The 17,823-nt window shown below is 40.3% G+C and overlaps 2 protein-coding genes across 11 annotated transcripts in view; one reads left to right on the plus strand and one right to left on the minus strand.

Moving 5' to 3' along the window:
- crb1 (crumbs cell polarity complex component 1) overlaps nucleotides 1-15,560 on the plus strand; it is a 40,195-nt gene extending 24,635 nt beyond the window's left edge. For 2 of the 8 annotated variants that reach the window (XM_081606160.1, XM_081606162.1), the window contains 2 exons: nucleotides 1,031-1,157; nucleotides 8,278-8,577. In XM_081606160.1, the coding sequence (XP_081462286.1) occupies nucleotides 1,031-1,157; nucleotides 8,278-8,517 (367 nt within the window). In that variant the 3' untranslated portion in view covers nucleotides 8,518-8,577. Of the gene's footprint in view, nucleotides 1-1,030; nucleotides 1,158-1,234; nucleotides 4,974-8,277; nucleotides 8,578-8,643; nucleotides 9,839-14,938; nucleotides 15,030-15,116 lie in introns of those variants that run through there. The other 6 variants (XR_001776536.2, XR_533492.3, XM_081606161.1 and 3 more) reach the window with 6 other exon arrangements.
- dennd1b (DENN/MADD domain containing 1B) overlaps nucleotides 10,064-17,823 on the minus strand; it is a 139,393-nt gene continuing 131,633 nt past the window's right edge. For all 3 annotated transcript variants that reach the window (XM_008406565.3, XM_081606163.1, XM_008406566.3), the window contains 2 exons: nucleotides 16,886-17,114; nucleotides 10,064-15,982 (listed from right to left, as the gene is read on the minus strand). In XM_008406565.3, the coding sequence (XP_008404787.1) occupies nucleotides 15,113-15,982; nucleotides 16,886-17,114 (1,099 nt within the window). In that variant the 3' untranslated portion in view covers nucleotides 10,064-15,112. The remainder of the gene's footprint in view (nucleotides 15,983-16,885; nucleotides 17,115-17,823) is intronic.

Consider the following 17,823-nt stretch of genomic DNA (forward strand, 5'->3'; position numbering starts at 1 on the left):
AATAAATCAAATAATGAACATGTAAATCTGCAACAAGATCAACAGATGCAAAATAAGCATAATTTAAAGATATAGAAAAAAAATCAACTTGTAAGAGAAGAAACACAAAGGATGTTGTCTTAAAGAGACAGTAAGCAAGCTAAGCTTTCACTGCATTACAGTATAACTGTTTATAAATCTTTCTGCAAAACGAGAAGCAGCATAAAACTTTATTAAAAACTTACAGAAGAGTCCCAAAAAAATAATAATGTCATCTAACAAAACAGACCCTGAGAGAGATCCCTGTGGGACACCTTTAGTAATTTGCTAATCCAAGCAAATTGAGAAATGACTCAAAGAAAGTCTTTCACGTGTTTCATTATGTTTTTTATGAGAAGTAAGCTTTGGCCATGTAATTTGAAGACCTTGATGAAAAAAAGAAATGTTTATTTTTTCATCTATTCTCCTTAGAGATATTACTGTGGCTCTTTTTTTTTATAGATAATTGGAAATATACATACATGTGACAGGAAACTGGGAAAAAAATGTAAATTATAAATCAATCTGAAAGTGAATGAGTCAATCACAGTAAAACCATAAAGTTTCAGCTCAGATATAACGGTTGTGTGAATGTCCTGTGGTTTTCCATTACTTGCATAATAAATGAGCTGAATCAGGTAAATATCTGCTGCCAGTCACATTTGAGAAGTTCTGTTGTGAAAGAGAGTGTCTCCAAGTCAAAGTCGCTCACTGAGGAAAAAGAATAACAGAAACTAAGTCACTAAATTAGCAAAACTAAAACAAGATCAGGTGGCGTCTGAGAACCAGTCAGGAGTCGGTAGAAACCAGCAACTTTAACCAAAAAGCACATATGGTGTCTGTTCACAGTTACATTTCTACTGCCATCTAAATACCTGTTAGTGTGTAATTTATAAAGAAAAATGTGTATATAAACATAGGTTTATATACACATTTATAAACCTATGTTTATATACACATACACATATACACACAAAACAACACACTGTTTTGTGTTGTCATGTGTCTTTAGGTGCGAGCAGGATGTGGACGAGTGCAAATCCAACCCGTGTCTGAACGGCGGCTACTGCAGAAACCTGGTCAACAGGTTCGTCTGCGTGTGCGACATGAGCTTCGCTGGAGACGTGTGCCAGACGGACGTAAGCGACATTTACTTTTATGTGGCGATTCTCCTGTGGCAGAACCTCTTCCAGCTGCTGTCCTACCTCATCCTCAGGCTGGACGACGGGCCAGAGGTGGACTGGGGAGCAAACGACTGACTGTGTGTGAGTGAGTGTGGAAGGGCTGTGAAGATCTTTGAGACGCTTTAGGAAAATGCCTGCATTTGAATGAGTAACTGTCAGGGATGTCTGGGATGAGAATGGACGTTTATTTTGGCTGGCACCGAGAAAGATTAGGGACGTCTGTGGTTTGATTTCTGGGACTGCAGAGTGATTCTGTGCCTTTCAGATCAGCAGCACTTTATTTATAGTCGGTGCTTATGAAACTTGTTTTGTTTGTCCATGAAAGGATGAGCACATATGTCCTGATTCACAGACGCTGTCTTGCTTCTTCTGCGCCTCCATTTCAGTGTCTAAATCACAAAGCAAGTAGCTCTAAAGAGACACTAAAGCTAAAATGCTCGTCAGGTTCTTGGTCAGGATGCAGTCGCTCAGTAAAGATGTTTACTTTATGTAAGATGGCATCAAATCTTATTCACAGATTTTGACTTAACTGATTTTTCTTTACTACTCTCTGAATGTATTCCTTAAACATTAAATTTATCAAATTTGTCAGAAAATTGTGCACTTATCTGGCAATGTCTTAACAAATTACAAAATTAGTTTGCAAGAATTTCAGGTTCTCCTCACTTGTCTTATGAATTATTAAAAAAAAATGCAGTACAGTAAATGTGGGCACCGTTTCCTCTAAAGGCATGCGTGACACCAGACTGCATCGTTGCAGGAGAGAGGCTTTTTGCTGACAGTGCAAATATTCCGTTGCAGACGTTTTGTGAATTCGATGCAAAAGGAGAGCAGTGCTTTAGTGAATCAGGCCCTCTGTGTGCAGCTGGATCACTGGTTGATGTTTGTCAGTGTCAGTAATCAGAATGTTGTGAAATTAAGTAGACAAATATGAGCAAAGTTTTAAAGAAATGCATCAAAGGTTTGCACAGTTGGTTCAGTTTGATTTGCAATCTTCAAAAAGTAACGCCAAACCCAACTTGCTTCCTGCGAGGTTACAGGGATCCAGAGATGTCCAAAACTTTTTCCTTTTGTTGTTCAGGCTTCACCGAGAGCCGAGTTCTTTAAAGATGCTGCTGCAGCGGTGAATTTGGTTTTCAGCAACGTACAGCTGTAATGAAAACACGGCTGGGAATGAAGTATGGTTCTCTGCAAAAGGATTTAACAAAATCTAAACTTTAAAGGTGGGCAGAACTGGAAAGAAAAAAAACAACAACAACAAAAAACAAATTATTTAGATTTGTGTGTATTTGGGTCGATGACATCACAGGAGGCTCAAGTATTGAGATGCTCAGCAGGAATGAATTAATTTCTACTTTTGAATGTGGAATTTGATTAAAAACTTGTAAATAAAAAGGGAACAGAAACAAGGAGGCAAATACAGACTTACTGAACAGAACAGGAAGGTTTGGCGACTAGAAGTTTTACAGCAAAACAAAACAAAAAAACCTGACCATAACTTGTTCTGTAGGAGTCAAGCTGTATAATGACCTTCAGCAGGGAGGTAACTTAGAGAAACTAACAAAAGCGACAAAGAATATTTGTTGCATTATTTGAGGATTTTAAATTAGAAATAGTCGTTTACTTTGTTAATGATCACCTTGAACTTTCTGGCAGTCTGTTTTCCGCCTGTCCAATGACGTAAACGTCTTAAGTTACGATGTAAAGAGAAGCACGCCCTGCGTTCAGAAAACACATTTTTAGGGAGCTGAGGAATGATACAAAATCCCAGTTATTTATACGATACCCACTACCTGATAAGCTGTCAGTCTCGTCTGAACTTTGGGGTTTGGAAGCTGTGTACGGATGAATTTGTGAACTCTGAAAAACAGAGCTGTAGCTACAAAAGCTCCTGGAGGGCCCCGGATGTCTCGCTTGTTCTTGATGTGCGTTCAGAGCAGCTCGTGACTGACTGACTGCTGAGTGTTGTTCTGCACCAAAGAAGAAGTTTTCTGCATCTAAACCTTTCTGTCTGAGCCAAAGATATTTTGAGTTACTAAATTCTCGGCGGCTCTGGTTCAGCCGTACGTTTAGAAGTGTTCCTGCGCGGCTGTGGTCAGCGCCGAAGCAAACATGGACGCTTTCCGTGGTAGATTTCATGTGTGGTTTGAATTTTAGGACGTCACGAGGGTACGAGTGTAACGTCATGTTCGTCAATCATATTCTGTCTGTGTGTCCCGTCTTTATCCATCTTCTGTGTTGTTTAATAAAACAAAATCAAGAAAAATTGTTTTCTGTCCTCTTTTAATGTCTTCACTCATTTTTTCTGCATTTTCAAAACAATCTGCGATGAACACCAAAATCAGCTCATTGATTTTCTTCCTGTTAGCCATTGTGTGTGTGTGTGTGTGTGTTTACTGTTCTCAGGTGTACACCATGACATCAAAGATAAACAGTTAATCCGTTTTAACAAGATGTTGATCCCAGAATAGCGCGGGTTCAGACGCACGCTGCCGACACGCACAGCACACAGTTAGGAAACACTTTATCTCTTCTCTCTGTGACGTTACAGCAACGAACTTTAGCGCATTTGATATTTTCTGTGTAAGAACTCAAAATAGGAATTGTAAGAAAAATTACATATAGTTTTCAACACTTTTCTACAAATAATGATCTGAAAAGTGTGCAGTGTACCTGTCTTTACCCATAAATCCAGCGCCAAAATTGCAAGCGTGAGTGACTTAATTAGAAAAAAAGGGTCCACCATAAGAAGTCCTGTTTGTAGTTTGCACAACCAATGGAGAAAACATGAGAGATCAAAACATCATTTTATATTTAGAAATTACATAATCAGACGGTCTAAGAATATAAAGTTATTTGGACATTTTGGTATCTTATAGACCAGAATAATAATAAATAGTATAATTACAAATGAACAAAACAGGCAAAAGAAACATTTTTCAATTTATTTCAATATAAAACTTATGAAACTTTAACACAAACTGCAGGTGTCTGTCTGTCTGGTGAATTTTTGGCTGGAAGGAGTTTGTTCTCCATTCAATGAGTAGAGAATCCAGAAGTTTTACTCGAGTAAGAGTAGAGATACTACATAATAAAACTACTCAAGTAAAAGTAAAAAGTACAGAGTAGTAAAAATACTTCTATTTCTTCCAAGTAAATGTAACTCAGTAAGTGTAAGTAGTTACCACAGGATGTGAGGATTTGTTTCTTTCGCACACGAAGATGGATGTTGCTAAACTTTGGGACAATCATAACAGAACCTGTTAGTGGAAGTTCTTGTTCCTGCAGGACGACGACCCTCAACATTCAGCCAGAGGTAAAGTGAAACGGTTCAGATCAAGATCATGGATGGCCTCAAGGGGCCGCTTGTGGAAGAACCCATAAACAAAACATTTAAATAAATAAATATCCGTCGTCACTCTTTAGTATTTCTCAGAATTAGATAATATCGAACATATTTTTACATTGATGTAGTTTGGCAGCATACAGATAAAAAAAAAAAACTTTGGTTTGACTGATTGAAATAACATTTAAGCACACGACTGTTATCTTGATTGTTCTATTTATGAGTTCCTCTGGAGTCTGGAGGGCCACATAAAAAGTTATGGCTGGCCGGATTCGGCCCCAGAGCCTCGGGTTTGACACGTGGTTTAGATTAATGCACATTCATGTGTTAGAATGGCCCAGTCAAAGTCCAGATCTAACACCAATTAAGAATCTGTGAGAAGTGATGAAACACACAAACCAACAGAAAATGGAAAAAAAATAGAACATTATCTGGGTTTATGCATTGAGTAAAGGAAAACTCATGAAGCTTGTGGTTGGTTGATGAGCTTCATGACAAACTTTTAGTGCATTTAGTAAATAGGTAGAGAAATGTTCAGTATTTAAATTGCTATTCACCAATCCGGAGCCAGTAAGGTTCCTATATCTGGCTGATTGATTAGTAAACCTGATTAGCGCAAGAGAAAATGCTTCTTTAGCTCAGTTCACACATTTACAAAATCTATACAGACTTTTTGAGCGTAAAGTGCACCAATAGTGGCACCCATCTCCTTTCAACCTGCAGCCGTCATCATGTTGTTGCAGCATATTTTTTTTAAGTTGAGGCATGTGTGTGTGTGTGTGTGTGTGTGTGTGTGTGTAGGTGTGTGTGTGTGTGTGTGTGCGTCTGTGTGTCCTTTGGAGGCACAGGTAGCCCTGACGGTGGGGAAGCAGAGCGGGGAGGAAACGGGGGATGTGGTTTTTTACTGTTGGCACTGATGTGGCCATCCTTTGAGAGCAAAAGAAGCGGAGAGGAAGAAATGTGCTTTGCCAGCAAAAAAAGAAAAAAAAGAGAGAGAGAGAGACAGAGGGGGAGAAAAAGGGAAAAAGCAGCATCTGGTGCTGAAGTGCAGTTTCAGCAGAGAGCTGGTGGCATTCACAGAAATTCGGTCTGCTTCACAGGAACGTATGAGGGCAGCTTATCTGGCAGGCACACACACACACACACACACACACACACACACACACACGCACACACGCAGAGCAGGTTGATAGTGCTGACAGCAGGGAAGCATCGCTGCCGTCTCTGCTGTGTGCGGAGCAGCTCTGCAGAGGCTTCAGGGTGGCCTCGCTCTGCACCTCAGAGACTGGTTAGTTAGACATCTCTGTGTCTGCGTCTGAGGCACTCGGTGACTGATGGCAGGTCCTGGCTGCAGGCTGCTCCGGCTCGCTTGTGTCACACTCGCTCTGACAGCCAACTGTGCTGCAGTGACAGGTAAGCACTTTCCAAGAGTCAACAAAGAACTTTGTAGCAGGGGGAAGGAAACTCTCATGTCTACGGCGTCAAGCATGAACGCCAGGGTTATTTTTTGCCTCGGGATACGGATGGTTGTATTTTAAATTAGAATTATAGTATGTTTCCATGTTGATTGCTCAGTGTAAAGTTTGCTGACTTCTGAGATTATTTTTGTGTAACCTGCCAAGTTCAGCAAGAAGCTTTTAGTTGTGAAGATGCTGTCAGCGGGGAATTGAAGTGTTGTGGAGACTTACAGCTGCTAACGCTGTTGTAACCTTGTAGCAGCGGCTCAGAGAGTCACAGCAGTGACACCAACCACAACCACTGGTGTAAGTGCTGCTCTGTTTCCTACTGCTGGTTAATGAAAAGCTAATATTCACTCCGCCGCAGCATTTAGAGGCTTTGGTTTCCTTAATTCACGGTGATTTCTGTCAGGACTTGTGTTTTTCACTAGAAAAACACAGAATCTTTAAAGTGTTTTTGGTCTGGTTTCTACTGCAAATACATTAGTACACTTGAAATTCAACAAAACTAACTTACAAGTAACTTTTAAGCAAGATCTAGGAGCTTGTTTTAAGTTGATATTGAATTAAAAAAATGTTAGTTCCACTGGCAAATTATTTCACTTTTAGCAAGACATTTTTTTCCCATGTTGTAAGTAATGTGCCAGTCTATCTATATTAAGCTCCTATAACTCACTGAAACGTTATTTGTAAGTTAGTTCAAGTACACAAACATATTTGCATTTGTAATTGCACTAAAAACTCTTGGTAAGATTTTTTTCCAGTGTTCTCTGCAGAACCTTATCATTTCCATGTGGTGGTTTGTTGTCTGCAAAGATCAAAGTGCTGCAAAGCTTTAAAAGGCACAAATCATCATTTTGTGTATTTTTCAGTTGTTTCCAAGCTTGTAGCTCGCAATAGTCATTTTTATTTACAACTCCGGTAGAGAGAAGCATGTAAAACAGCTCAAGAAAGAGAAAAGAGCTCCATGTGGAACGCCACTGGTTCATAACCCATGTCTGCCTGAGGCAAAAGTAACGATTTCAGTTCATGCAGTGAAGATTTGTAAGGCGATTCAATTCTATGAATACGACAAAATTCAGAGAAATATTGTCAAAGCAATGGCTTTGAGACTTAGCAGACCGGCATCCTACTCTGTGATATATGAGCGCGCCATGATGAGGCCAATCTGCTTGTATGTGGTGGAGAATGGTCGTTTGTGACAAAAACTTTAATGGAAATATTCTTTAAGATAGACATTGCAATGCAAACAGAATACTTTATAACAGGGAGCCATGCTCAGCCTTCTGGGAAAAAATATTGGTTACTGGAAATATTATTTAAAGGGCCAGTATTATGTAAAATCGTTTATTTGTTTTAGCCTTACATCATGTTATAAAGTTGTTCCCTCATCAAAAACATACCTGGAGTGTTGCTGTGTTTCATTCATGCTTGTTTGAGAAATTATTGAATCTCCCGTGCAACCATTCAGATTTGCAAAATGCTTGGTCCCACTGATGGCCGTCTTTTCCAGAAGCTCCTCCTTCCAGCTGCAGCCTCCAGCTGAGTTTCTGCCTCACAGAGCAACCCTTCCCCCCAGCTCCCCTCACTCCACTCCTTCAGACTAGCCAGCAGGAATTAGCAAACATCTGGTGGAACTGCGCATCTGCTGTGTTTCTGACTGGTAAAAATGCGGTTAAAGGCATAGTTACTTAATGTTGTGATGACATCCTGAAGGAGAGTCTGAAAGAACAGGAGCTTCTTAAAGAGACAGAGGCAAAAATTTTAAGGTGTTAAATTGCAAAGTAATTTTTTTAAGGGATATTTGATATATGCAGTATTTTGAAAGTAGCATGGTTACTTGATTGTTATAAAATGGCTCTATGTGCCTGGAAAATACATAATACCGCCGATTTAAAAAGTATTTTTTTTTGTCAATTTTGCTGCATTAGTGGGCGTGACTCAAAGAACTACTATGTTTCAGAAAATGTTATTTTTTACTCCTTATCTGGCATGAAAATGAATTAAAGACATTTCGTTTTTTCATTTCATTAAATACATTTCGTTTTTTCAGGGTCTCTGGTTCCACAATAAGATGCTCTGTGCCTTTTAGGAGCAGATTTCAGGCGAGTCAGACTTCGCTTTTATTCCCGCTTTAAAGGGCTTTGGTGTTTGTTTGTGGGAGCTATTTTGGGGACAATGGATCGTGGTGCCAGTTCTGATAGGACGGGATCATCAGGCAGCATCTTGGCTGTATGTGTGTGTGTGTGTGTGTGTTTGTGATCCCTCACAGACGGCGCGTGCTCCACACAGCTCGCGGGTGGCTGCAGTGCTGGCACCGTGTCTGGTCTGCTTGGCGATAGCGGCGATGCTGGGGCTGGCGCTCGTCGCAGCCAAGCTGCGTGAGAGGCGGCAGACGGAGGGAGGTTTCAGGCCGCGACGGCTCCAGGCTCCTGGTGGTCGCAACCCACCTGCTGAGCTGGGAAACACATCCATCAGCACGCTGGCAGCGCGCGTGGAGCGCCTGGTGTAGTGTGAAGGAGTCAGGGGAGGAAAAAGTGTGAGGGGAGAATAAAAAAAAAAAAAAAAGAGTGTAAGAGCATCCCAAAAAAATATGGCTTACTTAAATACGTCACATGCGACTCCTCTGTCCCTCTAGCTGACCTCTGAGGGTTTGACCTCCAGCCTCTTGCTGTCCATCAGTCTGGCATCTGTCCTCCTGCTTCTGGTGCTGATCCTGACCTCCGTCGGGTTGGTGTCCGCTCTGAATCGGCGCGCCACCCACGGCACCTACAGCCCCAGCCGGCAGGAGAAAGACGGATCCCGGGTGGAGATGTGGAGCATCACGCAGCCGCCGCCGATGGAGAGACTCATATGAGATCCAGGTGTTTGAGTTGGAGACGAACCTGAGAGAAGCAGATGGACCAGAATGGATTCTCAGCCTGCAGGGAAACATTTCACACTGCTGCTGCTTTCATTGAGTGAAACATTTCATGCAAATAACTGAATCCAGGTCAGCTTTAGGTGCACACTCTGAATGTATTTCTGTTTAATGTGTTTATTTAAATTCAGAAAATGTTTCTACTTTGTTCTAGGAAATCTTAAGGATTCATGATTTCTTCATTTTGTCAAGTTAGAATCACAGATTTCAACTTATTTTGGTATTTAATGCAATAAATTGGTTGAACTTTTTTTTAAAGGGTGTCAGAGTAAAAGGGGCACAATACATATGCAGCATACACTTTATTTTCTTTTTAGAGGTATAACAACAATGAGAAACAGATTTTGTTCTGATTAGAGATGTTAAACTGGTTCTATATTGAACACCTGTGTGAGATAAAGGTATGAGAATACATGCATTAAATAAATACACTTTAATCTCAATGTTTTTTATTAGGATTTCTTGTCACTTAATCAAATTTAGGAGGATCAGAACACAGCTGATTTAGATGCATGCTACACTTTTTAGGAATTCATTTGTAATTTTAAGACCTTTGCATCTGTTTTTTTCCCTATTTTTCACATCTGTAAAGATCTAAGCCACTAAAACATACAATTACTAAAATGATTGTGTGATACTCAATTAGTGCATCAGCTTTTATTTTTTTAGGGAACAATTTTCCTTAAAAAACTGATTCAGTGTAAAAAAAACTGAAGTGCTTCAAATAGGCCAATAATTGCTTAAGCTTTATTTCTACACTGTAAATGCCTATAAATGTTCTTTTAAAGACTGTTTTTATTTTTCTATTTATTTCTATAATGTGTCAATTGATTAGAATGTTTGATTTATTGTCTGTCAAGTGTTAAGATAATAAAAAGTTCATTTTTGTGGCCAAAACTGCCACAAATCATTACATGAATAAGGTGGATGATTATTTAAATGAGATTATTTTTTAAAAAGAAAAACATGCATTTAAGCAATTCAAATATTTTCAAAAATACATTTTTATATATTTACGCATGCAATAACAAAATTTTAACATGTTTTGCTGGAACCCCTCCATTAAATAAAGTCAACATTTCAAAATAAAGACACAAAGGACGGTGTATGTTCAAAGAAAATCAGTCTGAAGACGGCAGAGCATGAAACATTGTTTATTTCCTGTTCACAGTGTGTACATTGTGTGCTGCTGTACCAGGTTACTCATCAGTAGCACATTAGATTGGCCTCAGCTGTGACACATGCAAAAGTGCACACCATGAAAAAAAAAATAGAAAAAAATATTACAAAAAAAAACCCAAAACAAAACCGAAAACATCATAACCAAAGAGTTAATCCTGATGAAGAGGCCAATCTGAAGGAAGCTGCTGACTGTAACATTCAGCGTGACGGTCACTACACTGACACCGGCTTCAAACACGGACAGGAAAAATGACGTTAATGTTTGCCAACATGGTCCATTATTCAGTGAAAGCTGCTACATCAGGCATCCGCCCCCCCCACTCACTCCAAACCTGTAATTATAAAACAAAATCTATATAATTACCGTGAGCATCACACAGTGTCATCTTAACCCTGAAATGTAAAATCCGTCTCGGTTTCAGGACCTAAGTCACTAAAGCTTTTGAAGTGGGCCTGTCCTCCCACAGCGCGCCCTAATCGGATGCAGAGCGGAACAAGGAAACAGCAGAAATCTGTTTCCCGACAGGAAAAACGTGCAGCGGGCGACTTCTAATTTAATGTGAAGCACGGAGAGAATTACACGGATTTTATGGAGGCTTTAAATACTGAAATAATATGAGTACCAACAGGACAGACACACGACAGAGTGTACAGTACCAACATGCAGGTTACACACAGTGAGCACTGCATCACGTACAAACAACCATCGGCCTCCGTTTCCTCTGATCAGAAGTCATCACATCCTTCTGCACCGTTATCACAGCTACATGGGACATTTCTTAATGTTCTCTTCGTTTTCCAAAAATAAAATCTCCAACATTCAAAGCTCAGGTGTCATCTCTTTACAATACGCAACACCAATCATAAACGTATATTTCATATATATATATTTAATCCATGTAAAATATATTCAAGCCAGAAAAAATACACATCTATTCAGTTGAAAATAATTTTTTTTATCCATATGAAATCAACTAGAGAAACTCTGAAAATGATAGATTTTTTTTAAATTCAATCCACTCAAAGGAAGATGTTAAAGTGAAATGGAAAAGAAAATGCACACAAACTATACAAGCAGTTTAACCCATGAGTACAATCAGAGAAAATATTCAGTTTACAAAAGAAGAACAAAAAAATAAAAGTACTTTTTTTATTTTAAATACGAGCAGGAAGATTTCCAAACCCCAACGCAGAAGAGAAAAAAAACTAAAACTCACCACAGCCGTGAGAACAAGACACCAGAGTTCATTTTGGGGGATTTCCTGTTGATTAAAACCCAACATGCTCTGTTCCTACCACAATAAAGTTGGTCATGCTGTGCCATGTTGTGATTACACAGAGAGGTACGTTCTGCATAAGGCACACAGCACACTACATCCGTAAAGGTCAACTCACACACGTTAAAAGTTTTTTTTTTTTGAGGGATGTCTTTGTAAGAGATGGGCTCCTGATCTCAGCATTTTCAATAATCTGTATCCGACTTGACTCCCGATACCACGGCGCCGCTTCGAGCAAACCATGCTGCTGATTTTTAAAATTCAACACCTAATTTCATGTGCAGTTTGCAAAACAGTTTTAATCTCAAAAATAAAGCGCCTTTCAGCCTTTGCAAAGACGCTCAGAGTCAAATAGAGACTGTATTGGATGCTGCTTGTTCCAGTCTGTGTTGTGTGCAGTACACAGACGTCTGTCAATGTTAAGAACAGCAGAAACACTAGACATTAAAATGAATGTTGTTTTAAGTTTGTAATCCAAGAAATCATTTTTCTGTAAATTTTGTCAACACCACCAAATACAGTATGTAACCAGAAAACATGCGCGTGTTAACCTAGCATGTCTAAGTTCTTCACATGAAAAAGTTGTCAGTATGAGCAAGATGTGGTTTTATTGAAGAGGGTAGCTGTGACTTTACAAACTCAAATAGGGTTAAAATATGTTTCACATAGTCAAGACGAAGCAAAACAAAGACTAAGCTAGCTAACAGTAGCCTGCTATGCATTAAAAACAAATCATCAGCAGGAATAAAATGTGAGCTGCATTTAGCAAGTTCAGTCAGAACTGACTTCAGAATCAGCTTTAGAGGACTAGTTAAGTAAAGTTTAGACATGCTAGTGTGGTAGCATTAGCCTACCATACTAGCAAACTGCTTGACATGAAAAGCTCATTACCAAGAGCAAGAGGCGAGTTTCCTGAAGACTAACTGTATGCTGAGTAAGATGCAAATTAGAAACAACTAGGACAAAATATCTGTCAAATTATCAGCAAATAATAATATCAAACAAAGAGTAAACATGCTAGCATTAGCCGAGCACTTCAGGACTTCAGATGAGCGTCTCATCAGCAGGAGCAAGACGTGGCTTTGTCAACTTCTGTAACAGTAACTGGAGTCAGATCTCATCCACAAAGTCCAGTTGGGATTGGATAGCCGTCAAATGCATCAATAAATTACGAAACCAGGGTAAACATGCTAGTGTTAGCCTAGCATCTCAGCAAACCGGACTAAACAATGGCTATCATAAGCAGGAGTAAAACATGAGTTCATTACAGACGCTTAAAAACCGGTTGGATAAAAATAGCCGTTGCTGTCTGGCACATCACTGATGAGTCAGTTACGTTGGACACAATCACAAAACCAATCAAATTGGCATATTTAAGCTTGTGTGTGTTATTATTTCAAGACTTATTGGGCTCAGACTCTGTGGCAGCAAATGCAGTAATCTTAAGCTACTGATTACTATCAGGGAGGAAAATAATTCCTCACTGGGACATTCCCAGTTACCCGAGCGGTGAAGAAAACTGGCCTCTTTTAAGATTTCTAAATATTTGCATAGTACACAAGTTTGTTAAAGTGTTTACAGTGAGCGAGGCCAGTGCAGAAACTGTTCTGGACTTTGTATTTTTCTTTGTCTTTAACCATTCTTGGAATTACCATGACTGATTCTTTTTAGCTTTTTAGAAGCACGCCAAAGACTTTATGGGCAAATCGTTAACGCAGAGCAGCACTCGAGAAGTGGAGAAACAGCCGCTATTAAACTGCCACAGCGACTGGCGTCTGGCATAAATCATAAGAACAACGGACCATAAATGTAGTAATCCCAACCCGAGCGAGCGAAAGAGTTTTCTCTTCCTCTGGGTTTGTGGTGACGGGGAGAACGACACGAAGCCGGGATCCCTGGATGCTTCTCTCCACAGGAGAGACGCTTATAAAAATACTTTAGACCCTGAACACATTTCATCCACGCAGCGACCTGCAGTGTATTGCTTCATTACGGTACAATCGTCCTCCACTGCAGTACAGTGCAGAGGGTTTCCTACTCAGACAGAGGCTGCATTTCCTATTAAAACACAAAGAAAGAAAAAGAGGCAGAAAAAAAGGAGAAACAAAAGCATATCTGTCAACAAGATTCCACACAGTTTAAATTAATCTTTCAAAAACTTCAACACGACATATTCCTGCTATTCATGACCCATTTTGTGGTTGATATCTTCAGAGCGTAAACAGCCTTACGGCAAAGTGCCACACAGAGGTTAGGGAAAAAGCACAGAGAGGTGGAATAACGGGAACGGAGCTCGTTTTGGACCGACTGTGGGATTGGGTTCATCAACATCCTTCAAAGTTCGCCAACAACTGTTCTCAATTTGTAAAGCCGGCGTTGAGAAACATGCTAAGAGCAGCAAAAGGCCGATGGAAACAGAAACGCACAGAAAAATGAAGTAAAAACTCTGGCTTTTCTCAGTCATGCGACTGTTTGCTTCATCAGGTGTTTAGTCTTAACAGACAGGAGTAACATTCGCACAAAAATAATGTAAAACTCATCAAGAACATCTACTTCTCTGTGAATGTGAACTGCTGTGTTTAGGATTCTGACTAGAAAGTACCTGCAGTGACTTCTAAAGTTTAAGACATCAGTATCAAAACAAATCACTTGTCCGCTTAAGGCATGGTGATCAAAATCACGAATCCAACACAGTTTAATTAGTTTCAAAGGCCTGCATGGACATTGTGCATCTTGCTGGTTTTGCAGTTTAGTACCAGGTAGTAACGGGTGATTATCAGAAATTGATCCACGAGTGCAAATTTTTAGCAGGAAATGTTCAGAACACAGAGTTCAACGAAACATGATGTTGTGTTTAGGGGAAATTGGCCCTTTGAAATCCTTACAAAGTACTGACATTAAATAAATGAAGCCAAAGTGCTGAGTAGAGATGCACCGATCGACCGGCTGGACGTTGGAATCAGCCAATTTTCCAGACCAAAGACTCAAAAATGAGATTTTCTATTCATTAAATGCAACAAAATGTCAGAACGTCAACTGATAACCATGCACTTTTAGTTTATTAAAATCAGATAATGTTTTGTAATATTTGCTTTGAAGCATGAAGTAGAATAAGCCATATTTTATAACAATACCTCTATAAAATAACCTGCAGCATGTTTATTTGTCCTTTATGTGTTATGGTCCTCAGAATAAAGAAACAGTTTCGGCAGTTCAGACCTGGAGGAGGATCAGAAATCGGTATCGGCCTGGAAATGGTGATCAGTGCATCTCTAGTGTTCAGATCTTTGCAGACAGATGAAGAAAATTGAACTGAAACTAAGCAGAAATCTCCACCTATTCTCATGCATCTTATTTATTTTATAGATTAAGTTTAAACATGAATAATATCTAGTAAATGTATGTACGTTTAAATTTGCTTCACCTTTTATCAGTATGTCTTCCTGATTTGAATCATAAATGGATGCTTTTTATAATTTCACTCACTCTCCGCCATGTTTTTGAGGTATTCTTGATGTAAACTAATTTATTTGACCAAGTTTCTCTTCCAGTAGATGGAGGACAGATGGAGAACTCTGCAGTGTTTCCTTTCGGCGTGAACAGCTCTTTGCTCTGAGGCTTTTTGTTTGTTTTGGCCCTTATTAGGTTTGTTCATAACGTTCCCTTATCAGCTGATCAGCTGTAACAGAGGACAGGAACCTGAGTCAGTTTTCCTTTTCCTGTCATCTTTAGGACTTCTCTGTGGCTTTTCCTTGGACCTGATGGTGGCTGTTGCTGCAGTGGACTTGAGAGAGATGCAGGCTGCTGTGAAGCGATGAGCTGAGGCAACACATGGACTCTATCTCCTCCAGCAGGCCCGGGTCCGGCCCTCCAGCCGTCTCCGAGCCTTCACACTGACCCAGACACAGCCCAAAGCCCAGCAGCTTGTCTTTGGGAGCCTCCTTCTCCTCCTTCCTCTCCTCCTCCTCCTTGTTCCAGGGGACCTGGACCTGGCTGCTCTTCGTTGGGCTCGTCTGGCTGTCGTGGTTTCCTCTGCTGCGCTGCCTCCGGATCGACCGCTCGTGGTAGTTTTTCACCATCTCTTTGGACATGACCTTTCTCCTCAGGATGCCGGTGGACCCGGTTTGGTTCTGGGTTTGGGAGGGCTCGGAGTTGCGCTGAGGGTCTGAGATGGTGCGACTCCGGCTGGTCGGTTCCGGAGAAGAGTCTGGCTGAGACGCAGGTGGGGATGGGGGTGTAACTTTATGGAGCAGCAGGGGGGAATAGGACAACCGGTGGTCTCCTGGAGGTCGACCCGAAGGCATGAGGTGGGAATCGGGACGAGACTTAGAGGAGAAGAGGGGAGGAGGATCCGACTTGGTGCCGTTGGCATCAAGGGAAGGAGGAAAATCTGAGCAGGGGATCACTGCAGAGAAGGCTGCGAGGTTTCTGGATCCCTTCAGGCTGCTCTTGTTGGGCTGCCTGCGTGGGGACGGAGGAAGGTGTTTTCCATGGACGGCGCTGTCATCCTGACCCATGTTCCATCCGCCGTGATCGGCGCCGCCGTCAAAGCTGCTGTCGTCTGCAGCTGCGGAGTGGCTGCAAGGCGACGGCTTTGACTGGAGGAGGTAAAAGAAGGAAACAAAAACAGGAATTACAAAAAAAGAAAATGCATCTGCACTCTAAGAATCTGTAAGTTCTGTTTTATTCCAAATGATGAACCAAACACAGAGCTTATGTTTTGTTAGACAAAAATGTAAACTTAGGCAAAGTCTCATTTCTGAATACATCTGTTTTAACAAAACATTTCATCCTCTCCGTGCTTCAGCTTCTTTCCTCATGTCCGTACAAAACAATTATGCTCCTTCACAATAAACTAGCAAATTACACCCTCGTCCATTTTCTATACAGTCACATTGATGCCAAATGTCATTTTAAAATTCTACATATGCTAAAGCCTCAATGAAAACATTCTTGACTCTTTGGTGCAAAAAATGGTTTAAAATCTATCTACTAAAATGTGCTTATATAATATCTTCCAGTGAAGATGGAACTCCACATGAAAATGTGTATTTTTAACCCTTCAGGTAACAGATAAACAAAAACCGCCAAATGACAATATTAACTCGTGAAAAAAACTCAGAAATAGTCAAAACAGTTTGGATGTATTCCTTCTTTCTTGCAGAAAGTTTCTGTCAAGTTTATGTTTTGGAGTAGGGATGGAAAGTCCATGTTTGATCTGTTAAGCTCTGTCATTTTGCACATAAGTTTGTGGTGCGTTTAACAAAAACAAATGTTATAAAACTTTAGATAAGTCACAAACAAGACATCGACATACGTGGAAAAACCTTAAATTGTAGCAGAAAGACTTTCTGTATTCAAGAACTGACTAAGAAATACATAATTGCGCAGGAATGCAAAAATAAAAATTCCCCCCCACGTCCTGTAGGGGGCTCCATACATTCTAGTCTTTGTTTTGCATCTTTATTCTCTCACAGATTAACTTAATCTGTCTGGCATACCTGGACCTTGAAGTCATCCAAGTCATCCATGGACCTAAAGAAGTCCAAACTCTTGGCAGCACTGAGTTTTCCTTGGTCCATTGTTGTTGTGGTGGTCAGAGAATCCAGGATTTCCTCCAGCAGGTTCATCTGGCTGGAAGGTGACGGGTCGTTGTCCGGATAGAAGGAGTCCGAATCGTCGCTGTCTTCAGTGTAGGAACGGACCTCGCCGCTGTCTTCAGAGGAGATCCTGGATTAAAAAAAAAACTCTAATAAAAACACTTGGCACAATTTAACGTATTGTATTAAAAAGAAGAGATGGGACTGAGGAAAGGTTCCTGCACAGTAAATTTATAAATTAAGAGTTTCCATTTCAGTATAACCACAAAAGGTCAGGATAAATGTTAGCTGTGCAGAATACCAGAAATTTTTCAGTCTTTAAATGTCATATGAATAAAAACCCAAAAGCAAAACTGTAAGCGTGTCCATAACACGCTTACAGATGTTTGAGCTTTTATAAAAATAAGGCTTTTCTGTCAGGAACTGAGAAACAAAAGATGTGGTAGGTGAGAAGATAAATGCTAAAATTAGCATCTCAGTGGGAGTTGTGTAAATAAATATTATAAAAATAAATTAATAACTTTACTTTCTATAGTCAGGGTGTTAGTCCACTCTGTTTATTTCAGTCCAGAGCCAGTGCTGAAAACTTTGGACCCAGGAAACTGGCCTGACCAAAACCCCACAGTGAGCACTTTTTGAACTGATTTGCTGAAATAAATTACCTTTCGGATTAAATTTAGTGAAATGCACCTGTAGCTGCAGCAGCCCTGCAGCCGTGTCCATCAAATGATGCTGTAAGCAAATGGCTCCACTGGAGGGCAGTATTACCATTAGCAACAGAAACATATGACTTTCTGTCTGGACCAAAGGCAGTCAACTTCTCAATCAGCCAAAGTTGC

This window comes from Poecilia reticulata, chromosome 4 (genome assembly GCF_904066995.2).
Source record: "Poecilia reticulata chromosome 4, P_reticulata-male-v2, whole genome shotgun sequence".
Taxonomy (NCBI): domain Eukaryota; kingdom Metazoa; phylum Chordata; class Actinopteri; order Cyprinodontiformes; family Poeciliidae; genus Poecilia; species Poecilia reticulata.